A 16,975-nucleotide genomic window follows, 5' to 3' on the forward strand; every position below is an offset into this window, starting at 1 on the left:
TGTACTTTTTCACTAGGAATACATTTTAGCATTAAATTAACGATGTTTTTTCAAACAAATCTGAGCAAAGACGAAAATTAAAAAAGAAACTTGTTTTACTGGCAACCAATTCGTTTTTATTTTTTTAAAATAAGTATCACAAATTCATATTCAAGAGAACATCGGTACGGCCGAATTTACAAAATGGTACTTTCTATTTTTAAAAAATTAAGATGTTTTAAAAAAATCGACAGAGAATGAGAATAATCTGAGAATATAATTAAAAAAAAAATATATATCACGTAAGAATTCATATACCGGGTATCCCAAAAGTTACTATTAGGTCTTTTGACTTGGGTCCCAATTCACATAAAAAGCTATTATCTACTGCTTGAGATATTTTTTTGTTTTTCTTCCTTTCTTTGCAACCAAATGCTATTTCCTGCGCGTAACAATATTGTTCGAATTAACTTCATAGGACTTTTCACAGCTTTAGCTATCAGCCCAACTTTTCGGCTTTTCCTTCAAAAATGTTTTGCAAGATCGAAAGATACACGCAGACAATGTAAAATTACTGCAAGGAAACGATTTTAAGTAAATAAAAATTAAAATACCTAATTATTCTAATATAGGTCTTTTTTTATAAGTCACTGTTAAGCGAGAGGTGCACAATTTCAGTACTCAATCTACTCAGAGCCCTTTAGAAATTGAGATCACAAATACTAACCCCTCGATGCTAGATATCAACTTTGGTTAACGGCTTTTCGTCCAGTCTAAGCTTTTCCTTCATGTAGTACAAATACTGTGCTTAATTCACGTGCGGTTTGGTTTGTCTGTCAATCATCCGGAATCTTAAGAACTAAAAGTGACTTCTGGGACATCCTGTACACAACAAAAAAAGAAACGGGATGGGAAACGATAAGAGTACCTACCTCACTAACCTTCTATAACATTTCAAGATTCTTATTACGAACAGGAGTGAAGGAAAGGATATTTTTTATTATGAATAGAATAATATATTATGAAGAGATCAAACTTCAAGACTTCCATAAATCATAGTACAAGAATAAACTTAAAAATCCTGTACAGAATCGGAACTCACTACAACCCGAATAGTTCCCACAACAACAGTTTGGGAACAACTCAGTTGAAAAATAATCATGTAATATTCCTAGGAAAAAAAAGTATGGGGAAACAGGTATTTTCTAGTTATGAATTAAAAATACAAATAAACTAATCTAGCCATTTTTTTTGTCACTCCATGATGTTATACAGATCACACTACAACTCCCTATTAACTTTGGATTTCTATGAAAAATATGTCATTGAAAACTGAAGACTATCGGTGAATGTTAATGTTTTTTTGATCTACAACTTTTTCGTTTTTTCACAACAATAACCACATTATTTCTTTCCTTTTTCTGTTTACCTGGAATGAGCATATCCTTGATCAAGGCAGACCAATGACAAAAAAAAAATTAATTACTCTATGAAAAACAGTGGCCATTTACAATGTGAACATACAAACACAAACCTACGTCACAAATTTTTCCAACTAGGTAGTCAAATTCTTAAAAGCTATTTTTCTTGTTTTTAACTCTTTAAAAATTCTCATTAACTGCTTCTCGCAATACAAACATGTGAAATATGAAAAAAAGGGGAAAGACATAAATATGTTATTACTAAGCATAGGTGACAATAACAACAAAGGGACTGTGTCCAGACATTTAGCTTTATTGCCTGCCGTTTTATGTATATCAATCATCCAAATTACTTACTTGCACCGCACTCAATGTTCAACAATGAAGTACGGGGAACTACTGCCTGTCAAATACTTTATGCGGCCATTTTCGTTTTATATTACCTTTGTACAATAAAATGGGTCAAAAAGTTTGCTATATAACCTGGTTTTCTGTTTTACAAACGAAAAAGAGACGAAATGTAAAAAAAAAAAAAAGAAAGAAAAGAAAGGGGAGGAAAAACCACGAAATAACATATACACTGTTACAAGTATGCTTCACATATTAGAAAGATATCAACATCGGATTGGTGATGACCTGCACTAATAACGGTATACCCTTCCCTGCATTTTTTTAATAGTTTTAAATTCTATTTGGTTTAAGACATGAAAACAATGTGCATTCATTTTCTCATTTTTTTCCTAAAGTACGGTCTATTCCTGCTGTCTTAAACTTCCTCGGTTGTTGACGTAAATACAAATAACACAAAAGAAATTACGAAATCATTTTGAGTCACTTCTTTTTAGAGGTTGTTTCATTATACTTTTTCTTTAAACTTTATTTTTAAAAATGTTCTTTCTTGCTTTGTTCCGTCCTAAAACTTGGGGATATGGAGTGGGGGTCCTGAAGATTGATTACCAGCTTGAATTTTCATCCAGACATTCTGTTGACTACTACCCGATTCACCAAATCCACAAGAACACAGGTCCACGTGCTTCATTTATGTCCCACACACTCTCTCTCGCTCGCCGTGTTTAAACAGAAAGGGGGGAAATTCCTGATTGGTGCCTCGTCCACGTGACGGCCACCGCGTTGGTACAACTGGGGTACCCCCCTTCCTATTTTTTTTATTTATTCCATATTGTTGGGGATTCACATTTAATACAGAACACACACAACACACACTAGTAGGATAAACAGGTACGAAGTTCTCATTTACTATTTAAAAATAAACATGAAGTCTTGCAAAACCACTCCGTAACCCCAAGCTCGAGGAATGGCAGGAATCCGTAATTATACCACCGTCATGGTAAGTCAGTTTTTAATTTTATGCGTCTTCTTCCTCATCACCATCCTCACCTTCACCCTCACCACCCTCTTCATCGTCTTCCTCCTCTGCAAATAAGAAAAAAAAATCATTAAAGACATTCACACGAACAAGTTTAATGATGATAATAAAGTCTACTAAAAAGTAAGTTTTAGGACAGATAGTTCTACTCGGAACCACTACTAATGATCTAAGAAGAAACCCAGAAAATAAAGAATCGAATACAAACTGAAAGACAGATGTGTGTATAGATTATACACGGTCATCCGCAATAATGTACGCGCCACTACACTATCCAAAAACAAAAGCCAAGTACGAGAATCGAAACTCAAAAAAGAAAACAGTACACCAACTACTGAACAATTAGAAGCAATCTCTGGCTAAACTTCTCCAATAGCTATGGTCTAGCGTTATTTCATGCAGAATTAGTTTGGTGGACAGAACTCAAATTTGGAAGAAAAAAAAAGGCTAGCAGTTGATCTGAGATACATACTTGAATAGCATACTATAACAACATTATCTTGTAAGGAGGCAATTTTTAGATTATGATTATGGGTATATCAATTTATAATACAGGGTTCGCATAAACGATTCATTCATTTTGCGAAGGCTATATTTCCAAGTGTTGTACGTACACACGTAAGATATATGAAAAGAACCACAAACCCACCAAATTTGTATTGTGTAGAGTTTGGCACATTTCAATTCCTGAATATCTAAACTATGAACTTCCGCATCGATGGATTGGGTGTATTGTTGAGAATGACCTAACTGTTCCCCTGGTCTCCCAGCGCTCCTGATTTAACGCCTTGAGACTTCTCCCTGTGGGGGTACGTTACGGAATTGTTTACGTACCCTTTACTACTGTAACCCTTAGTCGAACTCAAAGAACGCATCAATGCTGCAGTGCAGACAGTTGACAGGACTACGTTGCAAAATGTATGGAATGAGCTCGAGTCGTCTGAACGTGTCGTAACACCAAAGGGGCACATATTGAACATTTGTAGAGGGTGTATAAACTTGAGTTTGTGGTTCTTTTCACATATCTTTCATGTGTATACGTTCAATACTTTTGAAAATACAGCCTTTTCAAATTGAATAAATCATTTATGCTAGCCCTGTACAATGAATGTCAAAACCCCATTATAATTTTATTTATTTTATTATTATTATTATTATTTTGCTTCAGCTGACAACGTTTTATAGTCAAGAGATAAGTGTTATGTAACGATTATATACAGATCAAACAATCCAGAAATAAAGGTATTAGGAAATCAATACGTTCAGCACACCACCTACTGTTCACTATGTGGCAAACCAAAAGGCTTTCCAACACCAGACCATTACGCTTAAGACCTGACAAAACATCCATTACAATTATTCACTTACTAATGAACATCCCAAGTACTGATCCACCACACTTCAAAAGCTGTTTATGCTAGAGATTGCTTTCACTGCGAAATTCACCACCGAAAAATCTTTTTCAGAATTACTAACATTCATACACAAACACACATAAATATACATTGGAAGGAGAAAGAGAACCCAATTAATTTCCCATATGTATTCTTTTTCTTATGGTCCCTTAACTTGCAATCAAGTGAAAACAATACGGATAATTTATTGCAGAGGACATATCAAAGATGAAATTCCTTGCCTACATATATAACGTAATTAAAAATTATACTGAAGATAATTGACGTACGAAAAAATCCACAATACAAAGAAAAGTTGACGTTATATACAAAAGTCGAAAATAATAACACAAACACAAAAGTTGCTTTACTCACGGTACAGAAGATCATTTCATCCGGTCTGACTTTTCGTCATTGATCCCCTCCTGCATAAAGTAATCTAAAGTGTCGAGCTATAATTATTAAACTCCAATCACACATACATACTTTCAAATCGTACTAGCAGTCGAGCATACTAATGAAAGCTACAGTTTCTGTCTTATCCAGAACACTGGAATAAACTACTATACATTGACAAAATGCCGAGTTCGTTCTTCAAAGTAGCATAAAGTACAGGATGAGGCAAAAGTTCAGCACCACTCTTGTATTTTTGAACGGCTTAAGGAAGGATGATGAAATTTTGGATGTGGGTAATTCGGGTGGGGACGCACCAGCTTGGGACATTTGGCATCATGGCAGCAATCTTGAAATCCACCATTTTGAATTCAGGTCCAATATTTTTAATGGGATGGGAGCATGTGATACATGATTTTAGGATAAAATTTCACCAGAAATTCGAACCTGAAGTCATTTCTCACTTAGCTTTAATTAGCAATGAAATTTTGTGAAATAAACATTGCATACTGCAGCATCTAATGGATTTTGATTTATCATTTCAGTGGATGCAAAATGGTTCTCACTCGCCGAGAAAGGACTGAAATTGTTACTAGCCAATAGGAAGCCATCGTTGATTACTTCAATGCCCGGCATCCAGAGAGGGACAACATTGCAAATACCAGTGGTGCGTATTTTGCAGAAATTTCGAATTTCTGGATCGGTATACGAGAAACAACGTAGTACATGCCCGAGGACTGCAATGGATGCGGTATCAACTACGGCAGTTATAGCACAATTGGTGAAAAGCCCGAAAAGCAGTAAGACGTTTAGCTGCAGTTTCATATGCTAAGTCAGAGACCGATGCTGTGCGTGTTGCACACAAACCAGTGGCATCAATACGAACTCCAACTGCAGCAATATCTAATGAAGGATGACCCAGATAGAACGCAATTGCAGAATGGGCTGTGGCGAAGTGCAAGGATTGCACACTTCCTGTCAAGTGTGTTTAGTAATAAGGCTCTGTTCCATGCGAACGATGAGGTCAATCACCATTATTGATCAGACACAAACCCAGCTGGACAGCTGCCTCAAGAGTAATTGGTACGGGAAAGGTGTGCGATATGGACTACTCATTATCGGGCCGTTCTTCATCGATGGGAACATACATGTGAGCAGATTTCTTAACATACCACAATAGGTGGTCTCATCACTGCTAAGCCCAGAAGGTGACTTCCCTGCCGTTTCCCAACAAGATGGTGCGCCTCCTCACTATACAGTGTGTGTTAGAGACTGCTTGGATTCACAGTTCCTGGGCCACTGGATTGACCGTTGAAGCGTCTGACCTCATTCATCTAACCTGACATTCTGAATTTTTATCTGTGTGTGGCACTTGTTTATCAAGATAAAAACCATCATTGATCTCCGACACTTCGAACAACGAATCTGGCATGCATGTGGCTAAACACCGGAAGTGTTATTAACTCTCCATCAAGACAGGAAAAAAGTCTTACACTATGCATACCACAACGGAAAATACAACATATATTGTAGGATCCCATACTCAATGTTCACACTTACAATCCTGGTCCCACATTTCGAGATTGATATGATGCCACGTAGCACCATCTTGCGCGCCCTCAGCCGAATTACCCACATCTATAGTGTCGTAATCTTTCCGCAAGCTATTAAATTATTCTGTTTCAAAAATACGAGGGTGCTGCTGGACTTTTGCTTCAACCTGTACTAGGCTGGTAAAGAGAATCCTACAACTTTGAGTAAAGTCAAAAATGTGGATTAATTTTGTCGTTTAGTCTGTCAAAAGCGCGATCTTCATAGTGTAAGTAGTGAGGTAGAGCTCAACAATGATCAGCACTATGTAACTGGTAATGAAACCCAATACACCTAGAAAGAGCTGTAGCATAAACATCAAACCGTATCTCGATATTGCGAAATCACACGCGGTCTACATAACAGTAGAAAAGCTTAACTTATGAGAATAAAATTTTCGAAATTTAACTCCTTTGTCTATACGGACAACCAGTATCTACATTGACATGTATTTATTTATTTACTCAGAAAACACTAAGTCGAAAAAACTGGCAGCAGTAAACTACTACGTCTACATCTGTTGCGAAATTGTGGTACTAAAAGAACTTTTCACCTTCATACAAGATTTTGTCTTATCTTACGCAAAATGAACACACAAAAACACTATATTCAAATATTTGTTGAAGTTTATATTCATAAAGTTATACAAATTTAGACTCATCGGAAGCCATTCAAAATTACTTGCGATTTTTCAGAATGCCTCAATAAACGAACCTTACATTACATGACTGCTGAGCACTTTGATAAATTACGACGATGTATAGCAACATTCCTTTGTAGTTCATATCAAAATATCTTTGTACTCTCTAAACCTCCAAAGCCAAAATGAAATATTAATGGAAAGCTAATGGAATGAAGAAAAACTCAGCTCTTCACACTGCCTGGGATCAACCCAATGATCCTTCGGAGTTGAGTGTCTTACAACTACTCTACCCTATTACATTTAATTTCATCAGGTCATAAACTGAACTGAAGTTAATGACAACGATTAAATCAACTTAAACACATTCCGACCGACACTGAAGGCACGGAAAAAAATTTCACCTCAAATCTCGATTCGAAATATTCAAAGACTGGACGAGAATTATAAAATAGCCTCGTAATTTTTGAAAAGAGGCCATTAATATAGATTCCAACGTATTAAAAAAAAGTATCTGGAACAATTAAGAATCATACGAAATATATCTTCAGAGATGCAAACCCACTTGAAGTTCTCGTCTCTTGTACATGCAAATTCTATCTAACCCATACCTATACACCAGAGCCTAACTACTATTCAAAACCGATCGCAAACTGGATTTTTTTTTGTATATCGCTAAATAGTTAGTATAAGGGAAAGCGTGCATACAATAGCATCTAAAATCCACAGCAGCCACCACCTATCACGTCTACTACTAGCCAATACGAAACCTTTCCATTAAACTCATTGAACCATCAAATAGTAAAGCACAGCTTTCAATACTCCCAAACTGTGGACGACTCCAATTACCTCATACGAGATCACAACTATTGTACGTTTGGTGTAATTAAAACTGCATGTCACCCTGCTAACCCGCCTATAAAATTATGAAATGCGAAAACTATTTAAAAAAAAAAAAAAAAAAATCAAGGTGGCCACCATGGAGTAACTACTGACTCAATATCTGTTGATTCAATATGTTCCGGACCGCCAACCCCTTGTAGTGCAGCCTGCATGCATCAATTACCCTCTCCTTCCCCTTCTCCTTCCGCCTCTTCATCATACTCTTCTTCACCTTCTGGAAGTTCTTCTTCCTCGTCTTCCTCCTCGCCTTCAACCTCCTCCTCGTCCTCTAGCTCTTCCTCCTCGCCATTCTCTTCCTTTTTCGCTTTTTTTACGTCATCTGTTTTCTCCTGAAACGAAATAATTTAGTGCCGTTAATGACAACAATCATTTCACATACAAAGTGTAACAAAATATACATGAAACACGCTTTATATATAGGATGCTATTTACGGAAAAACATTGCTGAAAAACTAATACATTAAAATATTACTGCGACTCAAATGTCAGGGTGAGTCGCAGTGGCTCAAGACTAATGTTATTTAACAGCTGATAGCTAAAAAACACATACTTAAGGTGCTTCTTTTGGACAAGATACAGCCGACAAGGTTGAGACGTTTTCGTTCTGGAAAGTTCGATGTTTTTAAGATACTCTTCCCAGTGGTCGATATTATGCTAATATTCGAGCAAGAACTGACATGTAAGCAGTTATTAGACCTAAACATCCATGACTGAACAATGGATCAACGTTTGGATGCCACATGAGCTGACAATTATTCAAGCCATTTCTGAAGCACTGATGAAAAGTAGATAACATACAAAATGAGAAAAAGATCGTGATTCGAAGCCCACAATGACGTTCTGCCGCCAAACAGAACGATAAGACAAATAGCGTTTCTGACACCTGGTAAGTTGTTGGATGTACTATGTTATTACTGGTCAAGTCAGAGTGGTTGACATTATGCACGTGTAGTAACTAGTGTGACCATCTAGCTGGAGGATAGATGAGGGGAAACAACGTTATGCGGTACAAGGCATGGTCTCGAAAGACATGACCGCATTCATGCTGAATGGTAGAACAGGGTCGACGAAGCACAACAGTTGTCGAAAGAAAGGTGTGGGATAGGGACTGTCGGGCCTTGAAGCGTACTCTGATGGGGAAGAGGCAAATGGCACAGTCATCAGAACTTAATTAGCACCTACACATCCCAATGTTATCTAAAAGTATACTAATAACGTTGAACATCTTCCCTGCCCTCCTAGACCCCAGAATATCACCAAAGTGTCTGTGAGCTTTTTGGAAAACAGGGTTCGGTATTAATTTCCACATCTCTTCTCAGCCTGTGCTGTAAGAATAGCTTGAAATTCCACTCAAGATTCCTATCCGTCTATTTCGTTAAGAACACAACCTGCATTGCATGCTTAAAGGTGGACCAACACTTCAATATCAGAGGCTGCGATTTTCACAGGTGTTGCGTTTTTCTCTCTCCAATATCCTACATTTTCCCTACACTAAATCCAGTTTACGTAATTCAATTATTTTCTTAGTCTGGTATAGCGTTAGCGAAATATTCTCAATTCTGGTCCAGATTATGATTTGAATGGGTGCTTATAGAACTATATTTCAACCGAAAAAAAATCTCAAAACTAATTCCCAAACAGCGTTGTCCATACCCCCCCCCCCACGAGATGTCAAACTTCATTCAAGGACACATTGAACCAATTGGAGAAGAATTCGTGCAAATTAATTATTTCATATCTTCCATTGTTCATAGCACTTAATTTTATCCAAGGGGCTGAAATGTTACTACCCAATTTCAATAATATATTTTTGTAGAGCAAAAACTGTTAAGTATAGAGATGCAGCTTTCTGAAATCTACTGTTTCGCAAGGGTAGTCCTCTCTAATTATCCACTGAAACACAAATGGTTTAAATCAACTGTTTCCGGCTTCAACCTTTACCACCACAGGATAAACAATAAGGCATAGGGAGTAATAACTTTCGGACATGGATTCTTCGTCCGAGGAACATGTTCCATCTCTGATAATATATTGCAACCAATAATTATACATGTTCCACTTCAAGATCGAACATTCAATTTCCATAGCTTGGTAGTCTATCGTAGTTTCACACTGTGAAACTAACCCACGGTTCAGATTTCTAAACTATGCAATGCATAAGTATCGGAATTACTCAATCATCATTCGCAACGTTCAAGATAAAGAGATTTGTCTGATAGTTGACTAAGAACTGAGCTACAATATTCTAAGAATGAAGGACCAAAAGAAGCTTTTTACTCTGAATATTCCCAATCGGACTAACCCAACACACAACCTAAATTACATAAGACTGGACCCACTACTAACATTAGTTCCAAGCCACGACCAGTTTGAATTCAGTGCAGTCAGCGGGTATGTAAACATCTTCAGGAATATAGGGAGTCTTCCACCGCCTCTGGATAAAATGGTTATCCAGCCACCTTATCTTAAAAGTAATCTCTATACACAATTGCTTTTCAGAACCTTCTACTTAACGTAGTGGTAATTTGTTTTTACTTCTTTCTGAGAATTATGACAAACCATCTGCGGCCTCTCAATATTACTACTCATAGATACACTACTTGTTCCCACTAGTAACAGAACCTAACTTATTTCTCTAGTTCAATTCCCGGTGGGGGCACTAGGTCGAAAAAGAATTAACAGCTTTTACAGGCCAGCCATCCTGAATGAGGTCTTCCTCATTCACACCAAGCAAATGCCGGGATTGTACCTAACAATGGTTCCAGGACGCTTCCTTACTTTTCTCCGGATAGTGGGCACACCGAAAGCCCACAAATCAATCTAAATCCTAATATTCCAACTCCTATAATTTCTCAACGTTATATAGATCGTCATGCTGTAATTAGAATTCCTCTTTTGTAACTGGCGCTTTTTTTTTTAAGTTAGTAAATTAGTTAACATTTATTGGCTGTTCTGACATCCTATGCCGGTCACTTTGAAGGGTGACGTCACAGAAGGAAGCGAGAATGACTATTTAAAATACCATCCCAATATATGCTTAATGACTAAGGGAAATTTGAAGCTGAATTTGTACCAAATAGTTTCTTGGTAACACTTAACCCTTTTAGGATCCTGGCATTTTGGGCTATTTTTTTAGACTTTCAGTCAAGCAGCTACTGCATCGTCACTATTTATCTTAGGATCATGGTCCATACCTCGTTCTCTTCAGAATAGAGCTGGCTTTCAAATGGCATCACTTGCATGCCCATACCATATACCAGAAACAGGAAAAAAAATGTCAAAGTGAAAAATTTTTTCCTCGAACTTTGTCCCCCCCCCTGGACCCTTCCTGTGTGATCGTAGCCATCTAAAAAAAATCTGATAAATAGTACTTGGTATACTGAATGTGTGTGCCAAATTTCAAGTTTCTATCTTGAATAGTAAGGGCGAGACAATTTGTACAAAAAATTCCCACAATGCCCCAAAGTACCATAAAACACTATGATCTCAGGGAAAAAAAATTCCTGAGACATCCCTAATTACCCTAGGACTATAATCCGCCAATCATTCTCTTCAAAATAGAACTGCCTTTCAGGCGGTACCATTCACATGTCTCCATCATGTATCTAAGGCGGAAAATTCCTGAAAAAAAAAATTTTTTTGGGGGGGCAAAATTTCCTTTTTTTTCAACTTTTGCCCCTCTGGACTCCCCCTGTTTTTACGCAGAAATCGAAAAAAAACCTTCTGGTAAATACTACTCGGTGGACTGAATGTTTGTGCAAAATTTCAATCTTCTACGTGAAAAAATAAGCCCGCCAAAAAATAATGAACATAGGCTTCATAAGGGAAAGTTTCTATTTCAAAATTATGTCGTCATCACCTCCTATGTCTGGACGCAGGACGTAATGTCTTCTACAAGGCCTCTGGACTTGGAGAAAAAAAAAAAAAAAAAAAAAAACGGACGAAAAAGCTCAAATAGAAGAGAAATAACGCAATGTACCATGAAACACCCGTATGGTACAAATTGTACCATGGGATCCTAAAGGGGTTAATAATAAAATACATGTAAGGATTTTGGGTACAATACTGAAATTAAATTTGTTCTTTAGATACTGAATCCATATAAAAATGGTTAGTTGCTTTCTTTATTACTTTTCACTCTATGGGGAACAATATTAAAACTGAACAGTAAATTTATATAATTTCCAGTTGGAATAGTGAAGTCAAAGAAACTATTCTTGCCATATATACAGCAAACACCAGTTTCTCGTTATCTTAGTGATCAACGTTGAAACTGGAAATATATTTCTATTAATTTCAGTTTCAGTAAAGGGATAAACTTATCCTTGGGACACTAAACAGACTTCACAAAGCTATTACTCAGTATATTCCTACCATTTCTTGTTGCAGTAAACGTACGGTATTTACTCCATGTTGGAAAACAACTTCGCTTTATTACTGGAATAAATGTCGAAATGTGCTCTTGGGACGCTCAAATGATTCAGTACATCTTTCCGTTCTTGCTCTAGAAAGACCAAGAATTGAAAAGTCGTAGTAAATTTTTAGTACAGGATGACCCAATAAAAAATCCCACATTTTAAAGGCTAGTAGAACAAAAAGTATTAGCTTTTTTCTTTTTGTAACTGAGTCATCTGATCAATAGCAGAAATGTGTGTCTTATCTCACAGAACAGCATCTTTTGGAACATGTTCTATGATATTCTTTCTTGACTGTTGATACCTCAAAATCTACTTGTTTAAGTTCATGGATAATCAAAATTATATAAGGATGAAAGTGCAGTTACAGTAAAATTGCTCTTAAACTCTCCCAAGAAGCGTAGCTGCAGCATGCTTCCTTGCTGGACATTTTGGGGACTGCAAAAGTGTCAACCTCGATATTCTCAGGCTTACGAGCACACTGAGGTTGGCCAGATGATTCTTCTTTCCAACGCTAAACCTATTTTTCGGAACAATGGTGTTCAAACTCGAGGTCGGATTTCACCCACATCAAGCAAGCGTGAGTTTCAGGCTAGCCCATGGTGGGCACACTGCGTTTGGATATTCAACACACTGCAAAACCTGTGCTCCGATCAGGGTCTCTTTCATTACGTGGAATAGCAAACTTCAAAGCGAATAGGTCTTTGCACTGAAACCATCGAACTGCTGCTTTGGAAAACATTAACTGCGTACGCCAGATACGCTGACCAAACCATAATGCAACTGAAAACAGAGTGGTGAGGAGTAGCAGTCGATCAAAATGTGGGAGGTTTTATTAAGTCACTCTGTATTACCAGTTTTAATAGTGCGTTACGGATGAAGATGGAAGCTATTATTGAGACAATGCATTGACTTCGGAATCTGCTTGACGCTATTACTTGTTTTTTTTTTCTAAAATGTTTAGGATTGTAACAAAATGTTTGATTTCTACGACTTTCTGTTCGAATACAGGATTAACGCAGAAGAAACACACCAAACACTGAATCGATCGAAAAAAAAGCTGCCCTACCACTTTCGGTTTGAACAGGACGTTAGCGGAGAAAATTGAATCGATTCTGGGGACGCTGAATCGATATATATATATATATATATATATATATATATATATATATATAAATAAAAACTTTAATACATCTTGCCGCTTCTGCTCGATACGTATTGACTTGATACTTGATAAGGACGACAAACGAAGTTGTTCTACGATTTGCTATGCTAATGCAAAGAATAGCCTGGAAGTGGGAATTTGTCTCCTCTCCCGTGCTTCTGTTCACATATCCGAGTTCTATTGTCTCATGAAAGACATGAACGCGCAGCGCTCTACTTGGAAAAAATGAAATTTTGAGTTTTACGTCCCACGTTTATGCCGCGCTCTACTTGGAGTTTACGCCATTGTGAAACTTAGTGTGCCTTCATGGTGCTGTTCAAACTCGCTAATATTGTATTAATGGTGATCGGAATAATGACAAGTTCCTTGACTCTCGAGATAGAATTTGAGTCTAGCGGAGGCACTTAAGTACTTAACTTTGAAGTTCTTTCGTAAGATTAATGAGACACTTTAAATGTTTGACATTTCCAGGCACTACGTAAACTGAGGAACAATATAAAATCTCTTCACATTAATATCGTTAAAATTCGAATAGTTATTAGAGAAAATTCGTAATTATTCGGAGTCATACAATTTAACAGCACTACCCTACGTTCTTTTATCTAGAATCTTTTATTCCTTTTTCTCTCTTTTTACACTTTCAATAACGTGAGTAATTACTTCAACACAGAAGACCGACAATTAGAAATTAATTGTATTTACATGAATTTAGAACAAATCAATACACTAACACGTCTATAAAGTACCATCGGAGTAAATTAAGGTAACACGCATGACACTATGGAATCCCTCTGATGCACAAAGGAAATCTTCAAACTCCTGAGTGTCGTAGGGTACACTGTGTACAGTTGACACCACGCCTATGTTTCATATGAAGGAAGGAAGGAAGAAAGAAAGAAAGAAAAAAAAACAAGGCAGCTGTTACTACGCACAGTGCCCTTTTTATGGGGCACTGTGAGTCACTCGAAAACGGAAAACCAAAAGTTTTGTAGGGGGTATGTTTTCGTATGGAGTAGAGTTTATGAAGTCGCCCATTTGTGACTTTTGCAGTCAGATAAAACGTCCTGTGTTTATAAATCACAAACGACTGAAGATAAAAAACGAAAGTAGTGAGATGCCATAACGCAAACTGAATAGACTCCCCCCCCCCACAAGGCACATTTTCATTGAGAAGTGGGGGCTAACTCGAAAAATTTTAAGTAGGCAGATACATCATTTGAAAAATCATTGTAATGATTAAAAAAAATGTAGGAAAAAATCGCGCTGGGCACAGTTTATGAAACTGCTATCTTTTGCACAGTAGCTATTCAAATACATGTACAGGAATAAAACTACACAATCAAAGACATATTCAGTACGAAAGAATTATGAAGAAAAATAGAAATCTACATTTCCCATCGACAGGGGCACGAGTTTTCGCACTAAGAATTTGAAAATTTAGCGTTTCGTTTTTGTATCTCTTGTGGAAAAGACATTCCCTTACATTTTTACAATTGTTCCTTTTATTCATAGATCACTACAGAAGTAAACCACTAATTACCTAAAAACAAAATGCACTGAGTATTTCACTTGACATTGTAAATTTAATTTACTGTATAGAATATATATATATATATATATTTAAAATCAAACTGAAGGAAAATCAGTAAGCTTACTAGAAGTAGGAAAGTTTTGCTGTTTTGAAAAAACACAGGCACAAGTTACATTTAAGCATTAAATATAAGCATGTTACATGTTTCCATATTTTCCTTCTTCATTGTTGTATATTTGTCACTTATCACCAGTCCATATTTAAACACTCAACTGGCATTGCTTGTTGGAAGCCACACACATGTAAATGCATTTACAACAAACTTTCAATCATTACTTTGGAACATTTGTCCATTCAAAAAATTCCCTACACTGCACTTTCCAGACTAATCACTTGTCAAGAGTTCATAGGAAAAAAAAAAAAAAAAAAACGCAACAATGTCTGGTTCACTATTACATGCAATTACAGAAGGATCAAATAGCTCTCCCCACATCATATACACCCGGTTTCAAAAAGAATATACGTATTTCGAACGCACATATTTATTAAACTTTAACCCTTTGGGGATCTTATCGTACATTTTGTACGATACGCATTTTTCATCGTACATTGCGTTATTTCTCTTCTATTTGAGCTTTTTCGTCCGGTTTTTTTTATTTGCTTTTCAAGTCCAGATACATTGTAGAAGACATTACGTATGGTTTCAAACCGTCCTGCGTCCAGACATAGGAGGCGATGACGTCATAATTTTGAAATAGAAAATTTCCCTTATGAAGCCTATGTTCATTATTTTTTGGCGGGCTTATTTTTTCACGTAGAAGATTGAAATTTTGCTCAAACATTCAGTCCACCGAGTACTATTTACCAGATTTTTTGTTCCGATGTCAGTGCTAAAACAGGGGGGGAACCAGAGGGGCGAAGGGTTGAAAAAAGGGATATTTTTACCCAAAAAATCCCGTTTTTCAGGATTTTCCCGCCTCACATACATGATGGGGACACGCGAGTCATACCATCTGAAAGGCAGTTCCATTCTGAAGAGAATGACGGTCGAATCATTATCCTAGGGTAATTAGGGACGTCTCAGGGATTTCTGTAAAATATACTCCTATATAGGGAAAAAATGGGACATGGTGGGTATACTTTTTTTGGCGGGCTTACTTTTGCACCTAGAAGATTGAAATTGTGCACAAACATTCAGCCCACCTAGTAGTATTTCTCAGATTTTTTTCAGACCTCTGCATTAAAACAGGGGGGGGGGGGGCAGAAGGGGAAAAACTGAAAAAAGGGTTTAGACAAAAAATCCCGTTTCTCATGATTTTCCCGCCTCACATACATGATGGAGACACGTGAGTCATACCGTCTGAAAGGCCGTTCCATTCTGAAGAGAATGACGGTCGAACTATTATCCTAGGGTAATTAGGGACGTCTCAGTGAATTTTTTCAAAATATACTTCTGTATAGGGTAACATGGGGAATTTCCTGAATTTTTTTTTGGCGGGCTTATTTTTGCACCTAGAAGATTGAAATTGTGCACAAACATTCAGTCCACCGAGTAGCATTTAACAGATTTTTGCGTTAAAACAGGGGGGGGGGGTCCAGAGGGGCTAAAAGTTGAAAAAAGGGAAATTTAGACCAAAAAATTCCCTTTTTCTGGAATTTCCCGCCTTAGATACATGATGGAGACATGTGAATGGTACCGCTTGAAAGGCAGTTCTATCCAGAAGAGAATATGGGCGACTCATGTCCCTAGGGTACTTAGGGATGTCTCAGGAAATACTTTCCCTGAGATCATAGTGTTTTGTGGTAATTTGGGCATTGTGGGAATTTTTGATAAAATTTCTCCCGCCCTTACTATTCATCAGATTTTTTGGAGGTCTCTATGTTCACACAGGGGGGCCCAAAGTTGGACAAAAAAAATCCCCTCAAAATTTTCCTTTCGATATCAATTTTCCCTCTCCTGGTATATGGTATGGGCATGTAAGTGGTACCATTTGAAAGCCAACTATTCTGAAGAGAATGAGGTATGAACCATGATCCTAGCATAAATAGTGGCGATGCAGTAGCTGCTTGACAAAGTCTAAAAAATAGCCCAAAAAGCCAAGATCCTATAAGGATTAAGACCTACGAATATGAAATTTTACACACATTTACGAAACT

At 37.0% G+C, this 16,975-nt stretch overlaps 1 protein-coding gene across 3 annotated transcripts in view; it reads right to left on the reverse strand.

Moving 5' to 3' along the window:
* Positions 1 to 1,208: 1,208 nt before the first annotated feature.
* The window catches only part of LOC145685713 (uncharacterized), a 33,487-nt gene continuing 17,720 nt past the window's right edge, over positions 1,209 to 16,975 (reverse strand). For 2 of the 3 annotated variants that reach the window (XM_081758162.1, XM_081758164.1), the window contains exons 2-3: positions 7,871 to 8,036; positions 1,209 to 2,834 (exon numbers count right to left, since the gene is read on the reverse strand). In XM_081758162.1, coding sequence (XP_081614288.1) covers positions 2,767 to 2,834; positions 7,871 to 8,036 — 234 coding nt within the window. In that variant the 3' untranslated portion in view covers positions 1,209 to 2,766. The remainder of the gene's footprint in view (positions 2,835 to 7,870; positions 8,037 to 16,975) is intronic. The other variant, XM_081758163.1, reaches the window with a different exon arrangement.

The sequence above is a fragment of the Thermobia domestica genome, chromosome 5, assembly GCF_964235325.1.
Source record: "Thermobia domestica chromosome 5, izTheDome1.hap1.1, whole genome shotgun sequence".
NCBI lineage: Eukaryota > Metazoa > Arthropoda > Insecta > Zygentoma > Lepismatidae > Thermobia > Thermobia domestica.